The sequence below is a fragment of the Thamnophis sirtalis genome, unplaced genomic scaffold (assembly GCF_051295495.1).
Source record: "Thamnophis sirtalis isolate CommonGarterSnake01/CBP01778 unplaced genomic scaffold, rThaSir2_p1.2 scaffold_9, whole genome shotgun sequence".
Taxonomy (NCBI): domain Eukaryota; kingdom Metazoa; phylum Chordata; class Lepidosauria; order Squamata; family Natricidae; genus Thamnophis; species Thamnophis sirtalis.
Window position 1 is genome coordinate 8592313 of NW_028261389.1, and position 27740 is coordinate 8620052.

At 43.6% G+C, this 27740-nt stretch overlaps 1 protein-coding gene across 1 annotated transcript in view; it reads right to left on the reverse strand.

The window, feature by feature from the left end:
- Positions 1-5604: 5604 nt before the first annotated feature.
- The window catches only part of ST8SIA1 (ST8 alpha-N-acetyl-neuraminide alpha-2,8-sialyltransferase 1), a 43663-nt gene continuing 21527 nt past the window's right edge, over positions 5605-27740 (reverse strand). The window contains exons 3-5 of the mRNA XM_087722459.1: positions 19276-19385; positions 18459-18551; positions 5605-6112 (exon numbers count right to left, since the gene is read on the reverse strand). Coding sequence (XP_087578585.1) covers positions 5644-6112; positions 18459-18551; positions 19276-19385 — 672 coding nt within the window. The 3' untranslated portion in view covers positions 5605-5643. The remainder of the gene's footprint in view (positions 6113-18458; positions 18552-19275; positions 19386-27740) is intronic.

Below are 27740 nucleotides of genomic sequence, written 5' to 3' on the forward strand. Positions count from 1 at the left end.
AACTGAGGTTGACTGGGAAAAAAAAACAGATTAAAAATGACTCAGAAATGAATCTGAAGATGATCCTCAGGCAGCTGTTCCTGTTGGGTGACCCTGATTTCAGATTTTGAACCGTGCAACTGAACAGACAACAGGTTGAAAAATGGGCAACTTTCTTATCTCCAGAGTGTATTTTGGAGAGAGATCTGACATCCCTGTCCTAATCCAATCAAACCTTCAGTTTACCTTTTTATGCCTCTATTCATAACCTGAAATGGGACAGGGCCAATTCTAAATTGCCTACATTTTAGTAACATGACCTTGTTCTCAAGATTCCTATCGGGCTAACCGGCGATTGGACTTGATCCTTGATTGAACTTGATTGGGTTATTCTGCTATTCTAGAGTAAAACTGAAGTATAACTTCCTGCAAAATTATTTTCTTTAGGTTGGGGGAACGGCTGGTAAAAGCGACAGAATGACAAGGTCTGCATGTATTGGTGAGGGGAAACCCGCTTATGTTTTGCACAGAATGAAACACATCACTTTCTACCAACAAAGGAGAATATTCAAGGTTGAAGGGAGGAGTTCTTGGTGCTCTCTGAACTTGCTTGTTTCCCTGCAGACTTCTCATTACCCAACTAGGTAACATCATCAGTGCTGCCTTGTGACTTATGATTTTGATGATTAGATGATAGGATAGATTACAAGAAGATGTAACATCATGATGTAACATTAGAGAGGGAGGTTAAAATATAATTGGACTTACAACTCCTGGGAAGAATATTGCGAGTCCCTTCTTTATATATTTTATTACTTTCTTTTTCTTATTTCTATTTTTTTTTTCTATGTTGTTATTACCTCCCATAGACCCATTAGATCTCACAGGGTTGGCCTCCTCCGGGTTCCATCTACTACCCAATGCCACCTGGCTACTACCCGGGGAAGGGCCTTCTCTGTGGCAGCTCCAGCCCTCTGGAATGAACTCCCCGCAGGGATTCGGACCCTCACCTCTCTCCAGGCCTTCCGAAAAGCCGTCAAAACCTGGCTTTGCCGGCAGGCCTGGGGGTGATGAGTTCCCTCCCCTCTCGACATGTATGGTTGTGTGACTCTTGCTTATTTTAATTATCTGTATTTCGTTTTATGTTCCCCATTTTCCCCTTTTGAATTGTTCGCCGTCCTGAGTCCTCCCGGAGAAGGGCGGCATACAAATAATAAAATTCTATTCTATTCTATTCTATTCTATTCACCGGTGTTAAAACTTTCAATATATGTGGTTACATGTGTATGTATACATATACACAGATACATAGATATATATATTGTATGTATATCTACACGCACACAGCCACACACACAGTTTATATTAAATGAGTTTGCAGCCCAACTCAAATTGAGTTAAGCCAACCATCTATGGAACATTGATATTAATAACAATCATTCCTTAAGTAATTTTTGTTAACCTAAACTTGTAATCTATGTGTTTCTCCTAACACTCAGGCACTCAGCAAGGGCCAAATCCTGATAACTTGCCAACTGTTCAAACATTCCCACCATCAATTTCTCCACTGTAAAATATAAACTGTAATTTAGTAAAGTAAAATATTAAGTACCAATAAATGTTGAAACAGCGACTTTCAATTAATGGGTTGGGCTGCATCAAATTTTAATTTACTAAAAACGCATCTGAGATTAATTGCTTGGCTGGGGTGGGAGGGGGGGGAGAAGCTCCCCTGGAGATGTTGCAAATCTGTCAGTTTCAGCTGGCAAAACCCGGAGCACTTTAAATTATTAAGTAAAGGTTCCCATTGCACCAATGTGCTAGTCATTCCAGACTCTAGGGGGCGGTGCTCATCTCCGTTTCAAAGGTGAAGAGCCAGCGCTGTCCGAAGACATCTCTGTGGTCATGTGGCCAGCATGACTAAACGCCGAAGGCGCACGGCGCATTGTTCCCTTCCCACCAAAGGTGGTTCCTATTTTTCTACTTGCATTTTTACCTGCTTTCAAACTGCTAGGTTGGCAGAAGCTGGGACTAGTAACGGGAGCTCACTCCATTATGCAGCGCTAGGGATTCGAACCGCCAACTTTTCTGATTGAGAAGCTCAGCGTCTTAGCCACTGCATCCCTTTTTAAATGATTACCTTATAGGTAGGTATTGTCTTTGATTAGTTTTGGAAAAGCAAAAGCTATGTTAATCATTGTTAAAGTTAAGTCTATGCCTTACCAAAGAGAGGATTGCATTCAGATTGGGGAAGTTGCCATTTCTAAGACACACACCCTACTACAAAACTTAGGTGGGGGCCCCCCAAAAAATGAATTAAAAACTATACTTTTATTTCTTTTAGTTAAACACCCTCCAGTATTCAACTTTTATCAGGAAAAAGCCATAACATTTATTCATTTATTTAAGTGATTTATATGGCTACCCATCTCACAACAATGACTTGGGCAATGTACAAAGATCAGTGATTAAGGCACCAGGCAAGGAAGCGGGAGATGATGAGTTCAAGTCCTGCCTTCAGCCTGAAAGCCCATTGGGCGACTTTGAGCCAATAACAGGAGACATCTGAATTCTTTGTCCCGGCCTTCACCATGAACGACAGCTGGGTGATTTTGGGCAAGTCACTGTCTCTCAACCCAACTCACCTCACGGGGCTGGGGAAAATAGGAGGGAGAAGGAGCATTGCATAGGTTCGCTGTCTTGAATTATTTATAAAAAAAAATTAATGAGAGAGGGATGTAGATTAAATAATATTAATAATATGGGCAAAGTCATCGTCAAGAGAGATTAAGAGTTGGCAAACAACAGCAGGTGTGCCTTTTGTGTTGCATCCATGGAAAGGGCAGTAGGACTTGTATTGTTTGCAGGCCTTTTTAGTTTTATCAAAGCAAAACCATCAGCAGTGAGCAGAATTATTGATGTTTCTTTCCCACGTTTTTAATACCAAACCATCTTCTTCCAGTCCAGCTTCCCTTTAATATATACTAGGCTGGATACCCATGCTCCACTACGAAACTGTGTGATCGGGCTTGATAAATCAACACTTACAGCTTGAAAATTAATGAGCAGTGAGATCGGCCTCTCCTCTCCCCTTCTCTCCCTCAGGCTTGCTCCACAGAACCCTCTCCTATCTTATCTCCTTCTCTCCCTCTGTCTTAACTCCTTAGCATCAGAGCATTTTTCAGGTCGGGAGGGGGAGAAGAATGTCCAAACTCCCAGCCTGCAGACTAGATGAGTCACCTGCTGGCCAAGCCCATGTGGCAGTTGGAACAGAATTCTTTTCAGGTGGGGAGAGGGAGTAGAACGTCTTAACTCTTTAGCATCAGAGCGTGTTAATAATAATATAAGAAATACTAATGATCTGATGGTCATTTCGAATAATTTTTTCTTAGCGATCACCTAGAAGCCAAGAGGAACATGCGTGTCAAATTTCAAGTTTGTAGGTTTTACAGTTCTGGAGATTTCGTGATGATGCGCAAGTGGTATTTCGCTTTTATATACATATATATAGATTCAGCACATGGGTTTGAATAAATAAGGGGAGAGAGAATACAGCCTTATCACACCCGTTTGACAATCTGGAGCCATTTTGTTTCCCCATGTTCTGTCACATTAAGTGGAGATATCGGGATCTGACAAAAATGCAACCACAGGTAGTCCTTGACCATTCATGTAGTGACCATTCAAAGGTACAGCAGCACTGAAAAAGGGACTTATGAACGGGTTCACACTTATGAACATCTGCAGCATCTGGTTGCTGTAACCTGGGATTGTGCAATCACAATTTGTAGCCTTCCCAGGTAGCTTTGGACAAGCAAAGCCAAAGGAGGGAGCCAGATTTGCTTAACAACTGTATGATACACTTAACAATTGCAGCGACGCATTTAACAGCCGTGAGAAAAAGGTCGTAAAGTGAGGTACAACTCACTTAAGAACTGCCTCGCTTAGCAGCAGACATTTTGAGCTCCATTGTGGTTATAAGCCAAGGACTATGTGTATGAGCCTGCGGCCTTGGGTTTGAAATTTCTGCTTTTTATAAAGACAATGCAATGCATTTAACGAGTCCTGGAATGTATGATGAAGGTAGTCCAAATTTATAGAGCACAGGCTACTTCCAGACATCAAAGAAATGGCTCAAGGAAATAAAGAACCCACAGAATATGTTGGTTCTTCTTTATCATCCAGCATGAATATTTTGATATTAAAACCAACAGCTTAGAAACGGTTTCCAGTTTTATTTTGCAAGCTCAGATAGAACTGGCTTTAAATGACCAGAAGGGACTGACCTTATTCTTCTGAAAACTAATACATTTCACCTCCACAGATTTATGTGCAAAGTGCTGACGTTTCATAAGAAAAATCTGGCTAAAAACATTTTCCTTGGTTAATTCTCTCTCTTTTTTTAAAACCCCCGTTTATGCTACAAAATTTGTAGAATACACTATTGAAAGTAAATTGCTGTTTTCAGGGAAGAGGAAAAAAAACATGGCCCCTTCTGTTATACTTTCAATATTTTTTCAATACACCATTCAATACAGTATTGAAACTAAGTTGCTGTTTTCTTAAGGACCAGGAGGGGGGAGGACGAGGGGGAGGACAAGGAGGGGGGAGGACAAAGAGGGGGGAGGACAAGGAGGCGGGAGGACAAGGAGGATGACAAGGAGGGGGGAGGATGAGGGAGAGGACTAGGAGGGGGGAGGACAAGTGGGAGGACAAGGAGGGGGAGGACAAGGAGGGGGGAGGATGAGAGAGAAGACTAGGAGGGGGGAGGACAAGGGGGAGGAGGATGAGGGGGAGGAGGATGAGGGGGAGGACAAGGAGGGGGGAGGAGGAGAAGAACTTGGTCCCTTCTGCTATACTTTCAATATTTTTTCAATACACCATTCAATACAGTATTGAAAGTAAGTTGCTGTTTTCTTAAGGACCAGGAGGGGGGAGGACAAGGGGGAGGACAAGGAGGGGGGAGGATGAGAGAGAAGACTAGGAGGGGGGAGGACAAGGGGGATGAGGATGAGGGGGAGGAGGATGAGGGGGAGGACAAGGAGGGGGGAGGAGGAGAAGAACTTGGCCCCTTCTGCTATACTTTCAATATTTTTTCAATACACCATTCAATACACTATTGAAAGTAAGTTGCTGTTTTCTTAAGGATAAGTACTAGGAGGGGGGAGGACGAGGGGAAGGACAAGGAGGGGGGAGGAGGAGGAGAACTTGGCCCCTTCTGCTATACTTTCAATACTTTTGTGAACAAAATGAAAATGAAACTCAGGCACCTTTTGGAAATCCAGCCTCGGGAACAAATTTAAAAAAGCAAATGAAACGCATCTCCCAGTAATTTTGGGAATCCGTTGTATATCTGAGCAACGGGAAATATTCCACGCAATTGTTGAAAGCCCTTTGTTTACTCTTCGGTTCCTATTTAGAAGCTCCCCAACGGACCGTTGCATTCTGCATATATATATAAGAAATATATGCAAACTAATATCCACTGGGGAGCTCCCACATCAGTGCCATAAAATCTCAAGTCTTCGGTTGGCGTTAAGTTTATGAATTGAAGTCCATGCACGTTTGTTAAAAGGTTGTTTCGTTCCCGCAAACCCCTCCCTCCCACCCACAATGTTTCTTGGTTTGTTTCTTTCTGCCGATGGTGTTCCTCGTAGAGCAAACTCAAGAGTCCTCGCAATGCTCCAGCTGCATTCGTAAAACCCCTCTCTTGTGGAGAAACCACAGCTGCAAGAACTCCTCCGGCATGGCATGGAAGCCGGAATCTGGCAAAACGTTGTCGTAGTAGTGATGGCTAATATACCGCCTATGGAGGTCCGTTGAAAAAGGCCAGAAACCGTAAATCGTCACTTCTTCGCAGAGACCGAGAGCCGCACTGACCAAGAAGAGGCCGGTGGAAAGCCGTTTGGCGTGAATCCCTTTGCTTTTCCAAAACTTGCCGCTGTCCCGTAGGAAGTTAGGGTTGGCGAAGATGACCTTTTGCTTGGCTCCGACGTCGGTGAGGGTGTAGTAGACTCGGAGGGAAGGCTCGGTCCCTGCTTTCATGGAGAAAGCCGGCATGTAGATGTAGCTGTGGTTGTAGACTTTAACCTTGTCCACGAATGCTTTTCGGGACCAAAGAAGGTTCTGGAACCTGGGAAAGAAAAGGAAAAAGAGGAGAGGGGAGGGGGAGAAAGGAAAGATAGATGGATAGATGGATGAAGGAAGGAAAGGAAGGAAGGAAGGAGAAAGATTTAAGCAAGGAACGAAGGAGGGAGGGAGATAGGAAAGAAGAATAGCACGCAGAGAGGAGAAGGCAAGGGAAGAGGAGAAAGGAAAGACAGACGGATGGATAGAAGAGAAGAAGGAAGGAGGGAAGATAGGAAAGAAGGAAAGCATGTAGAGAGTAGAGAAGAGAAGGAAGGGAGGAAGGGAGGAAAGAAGGAAAGCATGTAGAGAGGAGAGAAGAGAAGGAAAGAAGGAAGGGAGGAAGGAAGTAAAGCATGCAGAGAGGAGAGAAGAGAAGAAAAGAAGGAAGGGAGGAAAGAAGAAAAGCATGCGGAGAGGAGAGGAGGAAAGGAGGGAGGGAGGAAGACAGGAAAGAAGGAAAGCATGTGGAAGGGAGAGGAGTGGAGGAAAGAAGGGAGGGAGGAAAGAAGGAAAGCATGCAGAGAGGAGAGTAGGGTAGAGGAGAAATGTTAGATGGCAAGTTCATGCTTTGCTCAAAGCATATTACTCAATATATTACATATATATTACATATTACTTTTACTCAAAGCATATTATAAAAAGGGCAACAAAATATTGATAAGAGTAACTCGTCAAAGTTAGTGAAGATTTAGGGTCTCGCTGCACCTAGGATCAAAGAAATAAGCTAGGGTTTCCCAACTATGGCCACTTTCAGATGCCTGGGCTCCAAGAATTCTGGGAGTTGAAGTCCACACATCTTAAGAGTGGCCACGGTTGATAAACCCCGAAATAAGTAAACAGGCTAATTTAAATCAATGCTGGTGGTTAACTTGTGGATTCCTGAGAGATTGTCATAAGCAACTCATAAAAGGGCAACTAACAGGTAGTCCTCAACTTACGACCACAATTGTGCCCCAAATTTCCATTGCTAAGCAAGACAGTTAAGTGAATTTTGTCCCATTTTACGACCTCTCTTGCCACAGTTGTTCAGTGAATCACTGCAGTTGTTAAGTTGGTAACACGGTGATTAAGTGAAAACTTGGCACAGAGTCTGTAAAAGTCACACACAGAACTTTCCACACTTGAACCGACTGGATGAACGGATTGTTTCCTGCAAAAGCCCCCCTCCCCGTTCGTTCCTCTTTTGTCTCCCATTGGGGGTGGGGGGCAATCACCTCCAAGGTCTGGCTTTACTCTTAAGTCAACCTTGCTTTCTTAGTTGTTCTTGTCTTCTGGCAGCTCTGCGCATGCGCACACTGGGAACAGGCTCCAGCTGTTCTTCTGCCTCACTGCTGTCTAACTCCCTCTCTGCCTCTGACACAGAGCCATCATCTGAGCTTTCCTCAGTCCCCAGGACTGGCCTGTGTTCCTCCCCAACCTCCTCACTGTCCGACTCCAGTGGGCCACAACACTTTTATTAAGATATTGCCAAGTAATGTTTCTGTTTCTTCTCGTGCCATATCCGTCATCGGACGTCGGCGATCATGTTGATTTGATTTGATTTTAACTTTATTTGTATGCCGCCCTTTTCCCTGGGGGGACTCAGGGCGGCTCACAATTCAGGGGAAGGGAAGTACAAAACAAGTTAAACACATAAAGACAATACATCGTTAAAAAACACAACAGTCGTACTATTCGGGTGGGGTTGAAGTCTTTAGCCCCAGGCCTGTCGGGACAGCCAGGTTTTAAGGGCTACGCGGAAGGTCTGGAGGGTGGTGAGGGTACGAATCTCCACGGGGAGTTCGTTCCAGAGGGTCGGAGCAGCCACCGAGAAGGCTCTCCTCCGGGTAGTTGCCAGTCGACATTGACCGGCTGATGGAATTCGGAGGAGGCCTAATCTATGGGATCTTATTGGCCTAGTGGAGGTAATTGGCAGTAGGCGGTCTCTCATGTTGGTGATCCTATTTTTATCAACAGAGGCACGAAAAAGTGCTGCTGAATTTTATCCAAACCAGTCCCTCAGATTTTGAAGCCATGATGTTCTTCTTCTGCCTGGACCTCGTTTGCCTCCAAACTTTCCCAGGAGGATTAAGGGAAGGATGGCGTATTTTTCAGGGTGTCGCATCCCATGTCCGAAATATTTTAACTTTTGCTTTTTAATGGCTTTGACGATTTCCCTTGGCTTTCCCAGCCGGCTTATCACCACTACCTCCTTTCTGATTTTGTCAACCCAGCTGATACGTAACGGCCACCTGTCAATCCACGTTTCAAATGCTTCTAGTCTCTTAAAGAGCCGAGGTGGCGCAGTGGTTAGAGTGCAGCACTGCAGGCTACTTCAGCTGACTGCAGTTCTGCAGTTCGGCTGTTCAAATCTCACCGGCTCAGGGTTGACTCAGCCTTCCATCCTTCCGAGGTGGGTAAAATGAGGACCCGGATTGTTGTTGGGGGCAATATGCTGACTCTGTAAACTGCTTAGAGAGGGCTGAAAGCCCTATGAAGCGGTATATAAGCCTAACTGCTATTGCTATTACTAAAAAAGAAAAACCAATTATTGGTTGTTGGAAGAAATCTCATTTTGTTTTTTTCCACTTTATAGGGCTAATCCTAATCCGCAGTGGTTAGGGTGCAGTACTGCAGGCCACTTCAGCTGACTGTTATCTGCAGTTCAGCAGTTCAAATCTTACCGGCTCAAGGTTGACTCAGCCTTCCATCCTTCCGAGGTGGGTGAAATGAGGACCCAGACTGTGGGGGCGATATGCTGACTCTGTAAGCCGCTTAGAGAGGGCTGAAAGGCCTATGAAGCAGTATATAAGTCTAACTGCTATTGCTATTAAAGGGGATTTCTGACAGAGAAAAGTTGTAGCATCTGACAAGCCTAATTTTCAGCCTTAGGCTTATGTCGTGACTACAAAAGACCTTTTTCATTTTGAAGTAATGTTTACTGTATCCAAATAAATCACACTACAAGTGATCCTTGACTTATAGCCATTCATTTAGCAACTGTTTTGTAACGGCACTCAATCAGGTGACCACCAACCAGCCCTTGCAGCATCCCCAAAGTCACGTGATCAAAATTCAGGCGCCTGGCAACTATCATATATTTACGACAGTCGCAGCATCCTCGAGTTATGTGATTTGCCATTTGTGACTTTCCCAGCCAGTTTCCGACAAGCAAAGTCAATTGGAGGGGGGGGGGGAGAGAATCAGGTTTGCTTAATGACCATGTGATTTACTTAACAACCATGGGGGAAAAAAGTTCATCAAATCATGCGTGATTCCCAACTCTTAGCAATGGAAATTGTGATTCCAATTATGGTCGTAAGTCAAGGACTACCTGTGTGGGTTAGACATAGCCATCACATCCAAGCTTCTGGATGATACTGAATTTATTTCGCACCATTATTATTTTTAAAAATAACTCAAGGTAGTAAACATATCCAATACACCTTCCTCCTCCTATGCTTCCCCCAATAACAATCCTGTCAGATGAGTTTGGACAGAGTGGGTGATTGGCCCAAAATCACCCAGCTGGCTTTCATGCCTAAGGTAGGACTAGAACTCACAAACTCCTCTTTTCTAGCCTGGCGCCTTGATCACTAGACTGGTCCTCTATCACTATCTGGCTACCTCTGGAAGGGTTGGGAGAAGCAGAGATATCGTCAGCTGCTCCTCATTATCTAATCATCTTTGAAATGGGAGTCTGCTTGCATTTTAATATTGCGATAGAATTTATCTAGCTCAATTCCGGGACTGTTGGAGCCAAGAAATAAACTCTTCTTCCTATCGTGTCTTCTCTCGGAGATCTGGAAGAGATAGATGCACAAAAACCTACAGGGCACTGAAGGAGCTTTTGATATCTACAGAGGAATTATTGGGTCTCTCATCAGCATCTCTACAACTTTCTGGTTTGGCTCTGCAACCCAACAAGACAGACACAGACGTCAGAGGATAATTAGAACTGCAGACAAAACAATGGCTACCAACCTGCCTTCCATCGAGGACCTGTATACTGCACGATTCAAAAAGACGGCCATGAAAATATCTACAGACCCCTCACATCCTGGACATAAATTGTCTCAACTCCTACCCTCAAAACGACACTATAGGGCACTGCACAGCAGAACAACTAGACAGAAGGACAGTTTTCCCCTGAATGCCATCACTGTGCTAAACAACTAATCCCTACAACACTGTCAAATTGCCTACTAAGATTGTATTACTATTATTCTTCTCTTCCTTCCTAGTACCTATCTCTTTCCACTTATGACTATAACCATGTTGCATGTATCTTTAAAATTTATATTGTTTTCTTTGTTTCCAGTATGATTTGATTGCTTATTTGTACTATCATGTAGTGCTGTACCTTATGATTTGTGATGAATGTATTCTATTTTTTTTAATGTACACTGAGAGCATATGCACCAAAGACATATGCTCCTTGTGTATCCAATCACATTGGCCAATAAAGAATTCTATTCTATTCTATTCTACTCTATTCTATTCTGACAAGGGGATAGATGGGGAACTCATCAAATTTGCAGATGACACCAAGCTGGCAACACTCCAGAAGACAGGCTTAAGACACAGAAGGATCTTGACACACTTGAACATTGGGCACTATCTAACAAAATGAAATTCAATGGTGAAGAGAGTAAGGTTCTACATTTAGGCAAGAAAAACGAAATGCACAGGTACAGTATAGGTGGTACCTTGCTCAACAGTAGTAACTGTGAGAGGGATCTTGGAGTCCTAGTGGACAACCATTTAAATAGGAGCCAGCCGTGTGCAGCAGCTGCCAAAAAAGCCAACACAGTTCTAGGCTGCATAAACAGAGGGAAAGAATCAACATCACTTGAAGTGTTAATACCACTTTATAATGCCTTGGTAAGGCCACGCTTGGAATACTACATTCAGTTTTGGTCACCACGATGTAAAAAAGATGTTGAGACTCCAGAAAGAGTGCAGAGAAGAGCAACAAAGATGATTAGGGGACTGGAGGCTAAAACATATGAAGAACGTTGCAGGAACTGTGTATGTCTAGTTTGATGAAAAGAAGGACCAGGGGAGACACGCTAGTAGTGTTCCGATATCTCAGGGGTTGCCACAAAGAAGAGGGAGTCAACCTATTCACCAAAGTACCTGAGGGCAGGACAAGAAGCAATGGGTGGAAACTAATCAAGGAGAGAAGCAACCTAAGGAGAAATTTCCTGATAGTGAGACAATTAATCAGTGGAATGGCTTACCTTCAAAAGTTGTGGGTGTTCCACCACTGGTAGTTTTTAAAGAACAGATTGGATAACCAATTGTCTGAAATGGTATAAGGTCTCCTGCTTGAGCAAGGGGTGGGACTAGAAGACCTCCAAGGCCCCTTCCAACTCTATTATTCTAACTAAATGAACTGTTGTAAGCCAAGGACTACTTGTACATTATATGCAATGAAATTTCGTTTTAATGTATGCCAATTAGGGTACTTTTAAAGTGACAATAATTCTAAGTCATTGTAGATTAAAATTGCAATTCCTGTTCATAAGGGCTTGCGATTGCCAAAGTGAAAATTCTGGCATCCAAGCACAAGCACAGACTAACTCCTTGTACTAAACTCCACTAAACATCCCCGATTCAACCATCAAATCACTGCTCTCCTTCTTACATGATAAAACGCCTTCCAAAATCTATCCTCTGCCCTATCGTTACATTCCTATCTGAAGTTTCTCAGGATATTTCAGAGGAAAATAAGGGAGATCTACAAAAGCATCTCCTTCAAAGCACCTTGGTGGGAAAAGTCACCTGAGATGGCCTGGCCTCCTCAGGAATGTGAAGAAGAGAAAGACTCATTTGCTGCAGAGAAGAGCAGCTGGCAGGCAGAAGTCTCCTCTCCTGCATTCCCTTCTCTTTGCCAACCAGTCAAGTCCCAGAGTCAATCTAGGTCATACTGCAGAATCAAAATGTGGCATTTCTGTGGCTCACAGACTTTTCCTTAAAGAAGCCGCAGAGATGCCAGGAAGACACATTGAAGTAACCGCAGATTCAAGACAGGAGAGAGAGAACCTTAGGCGGAAATAAACCTAGCATGTGGCATGAGTGCTATCCCCAAAAAATTGCTGCAGCACCAAAAAACAATACAAAGACTTGGCTGTGTGTAAAATGACTTGTGTTGAGGATATGCCGGTGGACAAGGTTGTGGCTTAATAAAGACAACTTGGCCCTTGACCCAGCTGTGGTGAGAAACAGCAGCCCCAGTCGACGGCCTCGCACTGAACATCCATTGTTAAGAGCTGTATTGTTCATTAAATCAAGTTTAAGCCAAACTTTATGACACAACCATTAGGACAGAATCCCATGGACAATCTAGATTGCATCTGGTAAGCCACCCAAGCCACAGAACCGACACAATAAAATGCATATTCTTGTGCATGCTACAGCTGGGACATAATGCCTGTGACTGATGCACCCTATCAAGGCAGATTCTCAAACCAGGAGACTGTGAGGTCTAGTCCTGAAAGGCAACTGGTTGGCTGGGCCAATCAGCAGAAGACTTCCCCCCCCTTTGAGCTAATCACCAGGAGACGGTGAGTTCTAGTTCCATTTTAGGCATGAAAGCCAGCTGGGCAAAGGTGGGTACCGGATCCCGTCGCAACTGGGATGCTGCGATGGGGACGGGCGTCCTCCTTGGGCATATGCTGTGTGCACACCACCGCACTGTGATGCCCCAGCTGCTCGGTGGAGGTCACGCAGGTGCCATACATTGTGCACGTGTGCGCAATTGGCCCGTTTCCCTCAAAAAGCAGTAAGGAACGCAGGCGGGCAGGTGGGCCCAACGAGCCACTGTTCCGGTACGGTGGCCACTGCTCCCAGCTACCACCGGTACGCCCGTACCGGGGTCTACCACCCAGAACCCACCACTGCAGCTGGGTGACTTTGGGCCAATCACTCTCTCGCCCGGAGTCCTTCGGGAGTGGGCGGCATACAAGACCAATAAACTCAACGCATACAAGACCAATAAACTCTCTCTCTCAGCCCATCACACTTTGGAGGATTGTTGTTGAGGGGAAAGTAGGAAGAGGAAAGAATGTTATGCATGTTCACAGCCTTGAGTTACTTATAAAGTAATAAAGACACGATAAAAATCAATCAATATCAATAAATGCCATGATACATCACTTCATTGGCACCTTCCATGGACATACTGCATATGTCAAATCCTCTACCAGCTAACTGTAGCATTGGTATAGCCAGTTTTTAGAGGATTTCCCTCTATGCCTCACATCCTAGTCCTAAAATGGAGCTCCTTGTCAAGATACTCATGTCAGCTAGCAGTTGATTCTGGGTTAACTCTGGGTTTCCTGTTGCAGATAAATTAGCTAGAAAGTTGGTATCAGCCTTATCTTTTGGGGACTGAAGGCAGAGAGCTGTAATATTTTAATAATGAACCCACCTCCTTGGAGGGCCATCCTCTACCAGGACGTGAATGCTTTTATTGCTTGTTGGGAATTTCAGAGATATTACACTAAGACAAAATTTATCTTAACAAAACAGAGATCACTATAACAGAAAATAGACAAAAGGAAAAAAAAATAGATCATAGAAAAAATAATCACCCAAAGAGAAAGCAAGACAGCCAGATGTTCAGGAAGGGTTACTCTTCAATTACAAAATTATAAGCTTATCCTGAAATAGACATAGATGATGATGATGAAAAGATGAAGTACTTAAGTACAGGGGGGAATATTTATAGAAACAGAAGCAGTCTGGGGCCTGCCAAGAAATTCTTCTTCTTTTGCAAGAAAACCATTAATATTTATTTAGGAAATAAGTATAAATGCACACATGGGGTGCTTGCAGTTAAAAAAGTTAAGTAAAAAAAAACAGAATGAGGGCAAAAGAAGAAAATGGGTGGGTGTACCTAGCTCAGATGTTAATATGTTAATCAGTGTGATCAGAGGGGAGAGTGCTTACATTTTTAATGTGCTGTAATACCAACAAGGACTGCATTATCTTTTTTTTACAGTGCTAAAAAATAGCATATTTCGATCTCTTTGGACCAAAGCCCACACTCTGACTGTTCTAATGGTATCTCCAAGATACCCTGGGGAAAAAAACAGCTGAGGAGAGGAGAAAGAATGAAGAGGAAAGGACGAGCATTGTTTTAATTTGCATTTTAAAATCATTCCAATTCACTTAATTTATAGCACGAACAAACACTTTTTGGCAAGGAACAAATATTTTTGAGGGTACAAGAAGAACAAAACCGAATTAAAAGATGGAGGTGTTGTGGCCCACCAGCGGCAAGCGGAGCTGGCAGCAGATTCGGATAGTGAGGAGGTTGGGGAAGGACACGGCCAGTCCTGGAGTCTGAGGAAGGCTCTGATGAGGGCTCTGTGTCGGAGGCAGAGAGGGGTCCAGAGCCGTACGCCAGTTATCAGCTGCCTTCAGACTCAGACATCAGTGAGGCAGACAAACAGCTGGAGCCTGTTCCCAGTGTGTGCATGCGCAGAGTTGCCAGATGAAGGGAACAGCTAAAGAACAGGGATCGACTTGGGAATAAAGCCACAGGTGGACAGTGAATGGCCCAGAGGAAATAAAAGAGGAGCGAAAGGGGAGTGGATTTTGCAGGAGACATCGGCCTGGCAGCTCTCCAAGCCAGATAAGGTCTGTGACTGTAAATCCTCCCTTGAAAGAATTTGTTGGATGTGAATGAGCAGAATTCACAGTCAATTAATAAAAGGGGTTTTTGTCGGGACAAGGCATTTGCTTGGTCAGAACAGGGGGAAGGAGAAGCAAGAGCAAGAAATAACATTAAAGGAAGATTTGGCTGAAGGATCTGACCTCCCTTATTCTACCTGGAGGACTCTGAATAGGTTAAGAGTTGGGAATGCCTAAATGTAAGACCATATGCTGAAGTAAGAAGCTCTTGGCAGATAACAACATGTGTAAATGTGGAGAGACGCAGGGCTTATCTGCTGGTATGTTGGCTACTACCAGAAACATGTACCGATAAGGACTTATTTTTGGCCAAGGACAAAGCCAGGAAAGTGGCCTCATTCTGGCAGTTTAAAGTTTGATCTAGATATGGAAGAAGAAGAAAGTTACTTAGCTCAGTACAATTAATATATCTTTCTCTTCGCATTGGATAGTTTCCCCCTTCAGTCCAATGAAAGACTTAACACCAGTAGCAACCCTGGAGATATTCTGAGGTTCGCAGCCTCAGTTTGAGGACTGGGAAGAGAAAATGGCTCTCAAGGCTTGAGGTCAACCCTTCCAGGGAGAGCTTCACGAGAAATCCCACAGCTGCACTGATGCAAAAGTATCTCAAAAGTTTTCCCTTCATCCCACTTCTCAAAGCGAATCAATGCGGAGTCGCCTTGTGGTCTCTTTCTAACACATTTTAAGGGTTCATTCACACATTAAAGGTAAAGGTCTCCCCCCCCTGCACATATGTGCTAGTCATTCCCGACTCTAGGGGGCGGTACTCATCTCCGTTTCAAAGCCGAAGAGCCAGTGCTGTCAAACGACATCTCCGTGGTCATGTGGCCGGCATGACTAAACACTGAAGGTGCACGGAAGGCTGTTAACTTCCTACCAAAGGTGGTTCCTATTTTTCTACTTGCATTTTTTACGTGCTTTCGAACTGCTAGGTTGGCAGAAGCTGGGACAAGTCATGGGAGCTCACTCCATTATGCGGCATTAGGGATTCGAACCGCCAACCTTTCTGATTGACAAGCTCAGCATCTTAGCTACTGAGCCACCATGTCCCCTGTAATTCACACATTACAGACTGTTAAAATTCCTTCTCCAAGATTTTTTTTTGGGGGGGGGATACTGCTGTACTTGCTTACAACTAAAAGTAGATGCCTAGTTGGGTAATCAAAGGATGGGCTGGATATTTTGAGGATTTCAGGGGAAGCTGAAATTTGGCAATGTTGGTTCCAGTCCCATCTCATCTTTCATTAAGCCTGGTGGGTTTCAATCTGTCCTGCAGGGTATTTGAATTCCGAGCGAGAGCGTGGCTCAGTGGTTAAGACGCTGGGCTTGTCATTTGGAAAGCCAGCAGCCAGGTTCTTGCCCCAGCTCCTGCGAAACTAGCAGTTCAAAAGAATGAAATGCAAGTAGATAAATAGGTACAACTTTGGTGGGAAGGTAACAGCACTCGGTGGTGTCATGCTGTGGACTGTGGAAATGTCTCCGGACAGCATTGGCTCAATGGCCTTGAAATGAAGATAAGCAATATCCCTATAATCGGCAATGACTAACGGAATAAAATCTGAAAGGGACTCCTTTTGTTCTGACCCAGCTCCCAAACACGACAAACCCTCGGTAGTTAAATAAATGATTCATTTAGTAGGAGAGCCAGCAGCTCCAGCAAAAAGTCTCTCTCTCTCTCTCTCTCTCTGTGAGATGAATAATTGTCTGTCACAACTATTCATCTCTGCCCCCTGCCTTTTATCCCCAGAGCTAGGGTGGGGTTTCGCTACCAGCAGTGGCTTTTCCGTCCCAAGGATCAGCCCACAGATTTCCACGGCTCTCCTCTCCTCTGCCTTCTGTGCATCTGCACATCAGGTACTGGGCCCAGCTGTTCCTCCTCTTCCTAATCAGCCACGTACAGACCTGGGGGCTGTTGACTCGCCATCTGAGGGCTGATGGACGGCCCAGGCTCCGCCTCTGTCTCTATCTCTGACGGCTCGATTCCCTCTTCCCCCTCAGAGCTCCCAGGTTGCTTTGATGCTGACCCTGACTCCACGCTGCCTCTTCATCCGATTTGGCTGCTGGAGCCGACGGCTGAAAGGCCACAACATCTTTGAATTCTGAAGGAAATGTCCATGCTCTGCTGTATGGGAGGTGGGCATAAATTTTTCTGCAGAAAATAAATCTAGGTACTCTGTCTGTGAGCTCACCAAAGCCTGTGAGACTTTTGGAAAATCACACCCAGGCAGTTTACATAATTTTTAGACACTGGTGCTGAAAAAAAAACCCTCCGATTCCAGACAATAATAAAAGCAAAGGGACGGTAATTTCATAAAACACTATAACCAAGTTATGCCCAGACACGAAATGAACGGTTTTCAAATATAAAAGATGACTTCATTTCTTACACAAAGGTGACACGTTGTGAGTACAAATGATAGTTTCACCTTGGTTTTGTTTTTAAGGGAGGAATCTAAATATTGGTGCCGTCTCAAATCGTTTCAGTGCTTAGAAGTCCAGAATTTCAGCTACTTCCTTGTATTTCACTCCTCCAAAGTCATTTTTTTGATAGTGAATTTGGGTGCTTTGAGCTCTTGTTTGTTTAGACGGGGAAATTATTCCATAATTCAGAGATGTGAAGGCATCTAGTATTATATACAGAACATAACAGGGGTCCCCAACTTCCAGGCTGCAGCCCATCAGGAACTGGGCCAGGCAAGCGTGCAACGCTCCATTTGCACAAGTGGCAGGCGCGTGCATGAAACCATCCCCTTGCCCCCGCTGCAGGTCTGCAGAGCTGGAAAGGTTGGGGGACCAGGAATATGTAGTGCAAGTAGTCTTCGAGTTACGACCACAATGGAACCCAAAATTTATGTTGCTCAGTGAAACATTTGTTGAGTGAGTTTGCCCTATTTTACAACTTTTCTGTTCTGTCCTACGCTTCCCAAGAACATGAAGCAAACACTTTGTCCTAACAAAAACCAATTTTATCAATTGACTGTGGATTCTGCTCATTCACATCCAGCAAAGCCTTTCAAGGGAGGATTTACAGTCACAGACCTTATCTGGCTTGGAGAGCTGACAGGCCGATATCTGCAAAACCTGGCAAGGAGTCTCGGAGGGTCACGAACCAATTAAGTGAACTAATTGTCTCCTGCAAACTCCACTCCCCTTTCGCTCCTCTTTTATTTCCTCTGGGAGGGGTCATTCATCGTCCACCTGTGGCCTTACTCCCAAGTCGACCCCTGTTCTTTAGCTGCTCCCTTCGTCTGGCAACTCTGTGCATGCGCACACTGGGAACAGGCTCCAGCTGTTCTTCTGCCTCACTGATGTCTGACTCTGAAGGCAGCTGATAACTGACATACAGCTCTGGCCCCCTCTCTCTGCCCCCGCAGAGAGCCGTCATCAGAGCCTTCCCCAGACTCCAGGACTGGCCCAGGTTCTTCCCCAAACCTCCTCACTGTCCTAATCTGCTGCCAGCTCTGAGTCTTTTCATTTCTTAACCCACCTTTTAAGATTGTTGTTGATTGTACACAGGCGACTAGAAAGATAATTCTGCTCACAACAGTCTGACATTAAAGTTTCTTTCTCTTTTTTTCTTTTCTTTTAAAAGGACCCCAAGATGACTCACTTTTTTCCTTCTGTACTTAGCAAGGAATTGAAAAAGAAACAGACAATCTGCTTCTTACCTTTTATTAATTATGCTTGGATTCGCTGTTACCAGTTGAGTTTTTGATCCTACATCCTTGCTGTATGCCTTGCTTAGGGGAGGGAGGTTACATCTGAAGGGAAGAAAAAAAGAAAACCATATTATAATAAATTATACTTCTTATTCATACATTTGAGGGGTCCTTGGCAGAGGTGCTATTCAGCAGGTTCTGACCCGTTCTGGAGAACCAGTAGCGAAAATTTTGAATAGTTCAGAGAATTGGTAAATACCATCTCTGACTGACCCCGTCCCCATCTGTTCTCTGCCTCCCGAGTCCCAGCTGATCAGGAGGAGAGGGTTTTTTGCAGTATCCTTTCCCTGGAGTGGGGAGGGAATGGGGATTTTGCAGTATCCTTCCCCTGGAGTGGGGAGGGAATGGGGATTTTGCAGTATCCTTCCCCTGGAGTGGGGAGGAAATGGGGATTTTGCAATATCCTTCCCCTGGAGTGGGGAGGAAATGGGGATTGTATAGTATCTTTCCCCTGGAGTGGGGAGAGAATGGAGATTTTACAGTATCCTTCCCCTGGAGGGAGGAGGGAATAGAGATTTTACAGTATCCTTCCCCTGACATTGCAACCATCATAAATGTGAGCCAGTTTTCATGCATTCAAATGTAAATCGCATGACCATGGGGATTCTGCAGCAGTTATGACTGTGAAAAATGGTCTTGTCATCTTTTTCAGTGCCGTCATAACTTCGAAGATAACTAAATTAATGGTTATAAGTTGAGGACTACCTGTGCTGTGAAAAAACAGTGGAAGGGAGAAGAGGCAAGCGTAGCCAAAATGGCGACTTACCTCATGACGAAGTCCGCTTGATCGATTTGCTTGCCGCAGCGGCTGTTCTTCAGAATCCCTCCGTTGCCCACCACAGAGCACCTCTTCAACGGCAGCTGGAATGGAATCACCTGGAAAGAGAAAACAGGGGACACCATCACACCCGAAAAGCAGTGATGCATGTGGTGATTTTGGAAGGAGGGTGGTGGGAGCACAGTATTGCCGGACAACAGACTTTCGGTCTTCAAGAGACATGCTTTTGTATCTAACTTAAAGCTGTTAAATTTTGGAGTTCATCAACGCAAGATGAACGGTGGTTGATTGGACCAATTCAATTCAAGAAGTCCTGGGTTCAATGGCTATAGGACGGCCTCTGAAGACTACCTCTTGGGAGACCTTGTGCAGTTGTGGACTGCTGGACTAGAATAGAATAACACTTTGTTTATTTTATTTATTTATATTGCCGCCTATTCACCCATGGCGACTCAAGGTGGCTTACAGAATGTAAGACCTCCTTTAAAACAAGAAAACTAATAAAAAGAATCAAATGAATATCTAATCTATCTATCTATCTATCTATCTATCTATCTATCTATCTATCTATCTATCTATCTATCTATCTATCATCTATAATTCTCCCTCCCTCCCTCTCTCTCTGTGCGCGCGTGTGTGTTCCAGCATAACTCTGGAAGGCCTCGAGCAATTTCAACCAAACTTGGTATACAGATGACTTACTCTCTGGAAAAAAATACTGTGGGGGGTAGGACACCCCTAACACCCCTCGGTGTGTGTTTATTCTGTTAAGATGCAGCCTGTTGTGCCTTTAAATGACTTCTACTGTACAGCGCAGTGGAGTTGCCATGGTAACGGCTTCACAGTACTCCACAAGGGGGCTCCCTCTGGTAAGGGGGAAAATCCAAAATTAGAAATTACGTTTGGTCCGGACATTTTCCCTCTATAAATAAATACCCGGGCAACGCTGGGTTATCGGCTAGTAATATAAAATCATTCCCCATCCCAGCCCGGCAACAAACCCCCTGCTTAGGCAGGAAACCTTATATATTTCAGGTAAAGATGGGACGAGGGTGATCCAGCAGGCACCACTTATATTCTTATGTTGTCTGTGGGCTTCTGAACGTCAACTTTTCCTAAAATCACAACCGGAGTAGGATTTGAACCACAAGCAGCCTTTGAAGGTCAGAAAATAGACTTCATGGATTGCACAGGATGCCCATTTTAGAGGCAATGGGAAAGGTGACACTTGCAGCTGGATACACACATTTTACATGATTTCCTTCCTCTTTCCCAGTAGCAGGAAAACAACTGAACTTGTGGCATAGCAGCAAAACCACATGTAGTGAGTTAAACTATACTTAAATATCAACCCAATACAGTGGACCTGGAACCACTGAGGAGGTGAATAGCCAAATGCGAAGATTGATTTGACATGCCTATTCTTCTTTTGTGGTGGATGTGGGCAACTGGCAATCCTCCAGATGTTTCCTAATCACAGTTCCAAGCAATCCTCATCAGAGGCCCTGCTTGCCTTCAGAAGCTGTAGGTGTTCACGTATATTGTGAATTTAAAATATTACGGGTTGGAAATGGTGGGGATTTTGAGATACACACCCGGGATTTATTAAATATTGTTAATATTTGGCATTATTAGTAATCCTACACATTTGGAACATTGGAGTTGTGGTGGAAAAATGAGTAATCCGTAAAACATTAAATAATAGTATTTAGTAGGGGGATAACAAATACAAAGCGTATAGAAATGTTATGTATATTTAAATGAATCAATGGGGAAATGATAAAGGATTATAAAAAGAGCTGTTGAAGTTGGAAGATTAGGATGACACGTACCTATTTGTATTATTATTTTTAACGTTGTTTAAAAAAGACTTGACCCAGTCAATACGCTGTCCATAAAATATGTATGGTGTGAAAAGAAAACTGCAAATAAAACATGTTTTAAAAAAAAGAAGTTGTAGATGCTCCATCACTGGAGGTTTTAAAGAAGAGATTAGACAACTATCTGGAATGGCATAGGGTCCCCTGCTTGAGTAGGGGTTGGACTAGAAGAGCTCCAAGGTCCTTTCCAACTCAATTATTCTGTTCTGTCTTGCTCGACTCAAACAATTAATTTAGAAAAATACAGAAGTCACAAATTCCTCATACACATGATTGGAGATTTCTGTCACATTTATGGATCAATTTTACAAGGTAGACTCGTATTTTATGTTTCTTAGATCCTTTCAGATTGGGATTACTGTAAATCAGGGGATAGTACTATTCATTTTAAATAAAGGAACTATTTTAAATGCAAAATAAAATATTTTCAGGTTGAAAAGCTCATATCCCTTGAAGAAAGCTAAGACATATTCCAAAGAAAATGTTCTGAAAGGCAGAAAAATTACCATGAGGATACCCCTGAAATACCACTCCATTCTTGACTGTTTATTTAAAAAGAAAAAAAAAGATTTAAAAAAGTAACCAAAATGGGAAAAAAAACAATACAATCAATACTATGTAGCTATTAATCAATAAATCTATCTATCTATCTATCTATCTATCTATCTATCTATCTATCTATCTATCTTTACACAAGTTTGTTCAAACATATTTCATTATAATTATCCATTTATAATCTGTCTGTAAACAACTTGTTTATGAGTCTCAAATACCATCACATCTTTAATCCACTGTGTAATTGGGGCCATAAATTTATTTTTCTGATGTTAATACTTCAGATCCCTGCTGTTTTCTCCATCATTCCATCATGTTTAAATAGAAGAAAAACCACTAAATATTTGACTCTGATACGCCAACCATAATTTGCACACTCTGTTCCTTTTTACGGTAACAAAAATGATGGTGTTTTCTACGTTGTCCTTGCTAGCATGCTGCTCCAACTCAGAAACAACATCAAATGTTCAAGATTGATAGCTGTCAACACACCTGTCCACCATGAGTTTATCTGATCTCCCTTTAAAGCCACCCAATGTAGTGGCTATTACTGCATTTGATAATGAATTCTAGGGACAAAGGATGTGCTTTCAAAAGTAATGCTTTCTTTGTTCTCCCTCAATTACATTCATTCAATGGCCCTAATGCAGTGTTTTTAAAACTTAGCAACTTTTAAGATATTTTGGGACCTCAATTCCCAGAATTCCCCAGCCAGCATCTTAAAGTTGCTAAGTTTGAAAAACACTGCCATTTTTTGAAAGACTACCCCACCTCCCCCCAAAAAAACCTTCTTCCAAAACCCACAATTTCATACTTTAATTCTAGCTCTGTGTGATCCAGTGGTGGGATTCAAGTTTTTTTACTACCGGTTCTGTGGGCGTGGCTTGGTGGGCGTGGCAGGGGAAGGATACTGTAAAATCCCCATTCCACTAACCTGCTTTCCAGCTCTGTTCTCCTGTGCAGGGCAACAGAAGAAGACCCAGCCATTCAGATGGGACTCCGATCAGCTGGGACTCGGGAAGCAGTGAATAGATGGGGGCGGAGCCAGCCAGAGGTGGAGTTTGCCGGTTCTCCGCACTACTCAAAATTTCCGCTACCGGTTCTCCAGAACTGGCTGAATGCCACCTCTGGTGTGACCCATACAGCATAATCTTGTAATTTCCCAGGCCCCTTAACAAGGGATCTATCGATTAAACTAAAACCTTTTCTATGCAGAGCACATATCTTTCCCCCAACCATGCTCCCCGCACCAAAAAAATCACAGCTGCTTGTAAAATACAAACAAATCATTTAAAAAAAAGTCTGCATCCCTATTAAATACTTATGAAAGAACTAAATCATCTACAGCCTTGCTTTTTTTAAAAAAAAAAAATTGCTTCCAAACTTCCCATTACGTGACTTTTCCTCCCTTTGCTCGTATAAAGATAATTTGGCTCAATAATTTAGCTCTGCAAGCTTTTCTCTTAGCCTTCCAGTTTCGCCTCCCTGCTGAGCTCTGTATGAATCTGGAGCTATCACAGGTTATCCTTACAGTGGTGTCCACAGCTTTTAGTCTGCTGCCTGAGGGATTCGGCCTCAAAACCTACCATCCAATTTCGGCAGTAAACCAAGGACAAGAGGTTTATCGCGGGGAGGATGTCCTAGAAAAACAGCCATCGTGCACTAACTCATTTGCTAGACTTCATAGCAGCTTTACCAGCTGAAGCACAATTAGGTCCTTCCTGAATGTGTTTAGTAAGGTAAAAGGTTCTCCACGCACGTATGTGCTAGTCGTTCCAGACTTTGTCCAGGAACTTCAAATGCTTAGGCTGGTCTTCGTTCGAGGGGGAAGGTTTTCTCTCCAAGCTTGTGGGTTGGTTTCCAAACGGTTCCACCACAAAACCGCGGTCGACTAAAGCACGCTCGACGAAACCGCGTACCTGACGTCATCACAGCACGACGAAAAAAGCACGCTGTGAGCGGTAAAGCTAAAATTAACGCGTAAACCTAAACCTAACCCCCCCAAACCTAACCCTAACCCTAACCCTAAACTTAACCCTATACCTAACCCTTAACCTAACGCTAAACCTAATGCTAACCCTTAACCTAACCCTAAACCTAACCCTAACGCTTAATGTAACCCTAAACCTTACCCTAACCCTTACCTTTATGTGAATCGGCTTGCTTTAAAAGCGCTTTTTAAAGCGCCCTTTTTTCTCCGCGGTCGTTGTTGTCGCGCTGCTGATGACGTCAGCGACGCGCTTTAATCGGGCGCGCTTTAGTGGACCGCGGTTTTGTCATGCCACGTTTCCAAACATTTGGTTACCAGGCTAGGAAACCTCTTCCGGGGAGTTTAGGGATATCTGTGTTCTTCTGTTTATAAGGGATTCAGGTGTGGGTGTGTCAAGGGAGGGTCTTGTTATGGGTCAGGTGAGAGTTTTGTGACAAAATTACATCAGGTCAACATCACTGGGAGGTGAACTGCTTGGGGAGGGGGAAGTTGTGTGGATTGGTTGAAGGTCGGTGCTCCCTCTGGTTGGCTCTGTGGCTGATTTGGATTTGCCTTTGTTTACCCAGACATTTACTGATCCAGGGTGGATTTCTACAAATTGCATCTATATCGTCCCACATTATTGATGGGAGAGAGAGAGAGACACTGTTTGTCTGCCTCCTCGGATAATAACATTTGTGAGAAGAGAAAGTTGTAGATAATAAGATTTAGGAGTGAGCTTGCAGGCCACACTGAACCAAAGTTTTAAACTAATCTAATTGCAAAATGTACCAGGCGCATTTCTAATGTGCTGGCTTGGTGTCAGCTGCCTTTTCTGCAAAGTTTGTACTTGAAATGGATATATTTATAGCAGGGAGAATTAAGATGATGGGAAATGAGAAACTGAAAGTAATACATGGCTGAGAACCTCAAATGTACATGGGTGTTTGCAGAGAGTGACAGTCAGTAGGAATATAAGAAAGAACAAGGAAGTGAAACTATGGAATGTGTAGGTCGGTAAAAAAAGAAGGTATAAGAAACGTGGCTTGAGAGGAGAATGGTGTCCTTTGCCAAATAGCAGTCCTTGTGCGACTTGCTATCTATCACGTTGTTGATTCAGATAATGAGGAGCTTGGGGAGGAACATGGGCAAGTCCTGGGGTCTGGGGGGAAGGCTCGGACGAGGGCTCTGCTTCGGAGGCAGAGAGGGGGCAGAGAGGGGGCCAGGGCCATCTGGTAGTGACGTGCTGCCTCTGGAATCTGACATCAGCAAGGCAGAAGAACAGTGTGAGCCTGTTCCTAGTGTGCGCATGCACCGAGCTGCCAGAAGGCAAGAAAGGTTAAGACAAAAGGGGTGACTCGGGAGTAAGGCTTGGGGATGATTGGCTCCTCCCATAAGACGTAAAAGAGAAGCAAGCAGACATGAGCCTTTGCAGGAAGCAATTGGTTCATATAGTCAATTCAAGCTCTGAAGCTCCGTTTTGACTCTGTGCTCCGTTCGGTCTTGCAAAACTAATTGGCAATTAGGTCTCTGGCAGCACTTCAAGGGAGATAAAGGTGGGTGCTTATCAGCCTTACCCTAAAAGATGGTGGCACCTATGAGCAGACATTTGGGACTCTTTACAGAGTGTTTGTGAATCATTATGGGCTGTGAATGAACATAATTCACAGTCGTTTAAATAAAAGGAGGTTTTTTTTGGTCTAAGTTTGTGAGTTATGCTTTCTCAGGAAGCCTCGGTCAAAACAGGCTTGTTGTGCAATTGCATTGCTGTGTTGGCTATTCACGTTCCAAATTGCTCATGAATTAATAAACCTCTGATCTTGAAGTAAGGTTTATTTCTTGCGATTTCCCTTTGTTTTTTATTGGGATATTTTGTATGACATACTTGACCTGAATAGCTGAACATCTGGCCTGGTGCTCATCCTCCTTGGATAACACAAGCCCCACAAATACATCAAGTTAGTGCTTTCCTGGGGAATTATTATTATTCTTATCATTGCAACAATAGAATTGTATCATAGTGGCCAGTTGTTTCGCTGGATTTGGCATTGATTACTAGTCGGGCCCCACCCAGGGGCCTAGGACGTCATAACGTATTTTTGTAATATGCATGCAGATCCAAGCAGTGCAGCTTTTTGCATTTGACTGATGGTGATTTTGTCAATTTTTAACTGTTTAAAATGTAATTCCATCATCATCATCATCATCATCAGTAGTCGTCTTCGAGTTGCAACAGTTCATTTAGTGACCGTGAGAAGTTGCAATGGCACTGAAAAAGTGTCTCAAGATCATTTTTCAGAGTTATGGCTGTTGTGGCATCTCCATGGTCACATGATCGAAAGTCAGGTGCTTGGCAACTGGTTCATACTCATATTTACGGCAATTGCAGTGTCCTGGGGGGGGGGGTCATGTGATCACCTTTTGCAACCTTCTGAGAAGAAAAATCAATGGGAAAGCCAGATTCACTTAACAACCGTCTTTCTAAAGGTGCTTTTTTGAAGAGGCAACTGGACACTCTGGTTTTTTCTTTGAAGATTTTTTGCTTCTCAAATAAAAATGTCTTCAAAGGAAAAAAACAGGAAAGTCCAGTTGCCTCTTGAAAAAGCACCTTGGGGACAACCATGATCGGGATGACCAAGAATCTCCATAGACAACTGTTCTGACCCCCCTCATTCCACACCAAAGCACACTCCGAGCCAGAGATAAATTACTGCATTTAATTAACAGACAGACAGGTCCTTGGCAGCAACCCAGCACAGACAAGCTTGGGCAGCAATAAACACAGATAAGGCTTGGCAGCAATCCAGCCTGCCAAGCTCATACAAAGTTCTCCGACATTCGATTCTGTGTTGACTTCTACAAAGAGGGGCATATGCACAAGTAGCTTTTTATAGTCTGGAGAGGAGCCTAATGACCACCAGCTGAGTGCAATCACCTCCCGTAATTGCGTAATTGTTCCTGATGCCTATTAGCTCTTCGATGTCGTGCATCCAGGAACAACTGACTACTGGCTTCTGGATCACTCTCCCTTGTCTCCTCCCCACTGGTCCAAGGCTCAGGTGCCTCCTGGTGGACAACCAGCCTCTCTGCGCCCTGGTCGGAGTAGGAACCCTGTCCAGGGTCCTCCACATCCTCCAGAGCTGACTCATAGGGCCCCTCGCTGTCAGAGTCTGGTGGCAGCTCCAACGGCTCCTGCTGGGCCACAACAGACATCTATGTTTCTAGCTTGCAGTGATTCATTTAACTACTGTGTAAAAAAAAATGGTCGTAGAATGGGGCAAATTTCACTTAACAAGTGCCTCACTTCGCAACATCAATTTTAGGCTCAATTGATGTTGCAAGTCGAGGGATGCCTGTGTTATGTTGTCACTGCTATTGTGTTATTTGTTGTTAGTTGCCCAGAATCGGGAGAACATATATAAATCTAAATTAACAAGCAAGCAAACAAATAGAGTTGTCCCATCTTTGTTACCTTTTGGAGGTTGAGCCTATAAATTTCCTTGCCATAACATCAAAGAAATTATTTGCAGCAAACCTCCCAGAGAGAGTTGCTGTCCTGGTTAGATAATGTAATTTTGCAATAAAATCAGGGCTGGTGCTTCTCTTTGTAAAAAATAAAAATAAATCAGGACTGTTGTACTTACTTGATCATTTTATTTTACTTAGAAAAAAAAAGAGAGATAAGAGGCCTAGCGGGCACTAAGATTGGTATCCATGGTGATTTCAGAGCCATTTTTTGTTTCAAGAAGAAGCCCGGGGAAATGCTTTCTGAATTATCTACAGTAATATATTGGGAAAAGATAATGCCCTTTGTGTTTGTTTAATAGTTAGGAAACATATGAGATTTTTTTTCTGTTTTTCTAATGCAAACAATAACCCTTCAAAACTGCCTTGGCTTGGAATAAAGTCATTTTCCTCATAGGATTAATTTATAAGGGGGCACAAGTGCAGGAATTCAAAATCCTTTCTTCTTAGATGCTTAGGTTCCCCTCACATATACGTATATGCTAGTCGTTCCTGACACTAGGGGGCGGTGCTCATCTCTGTTT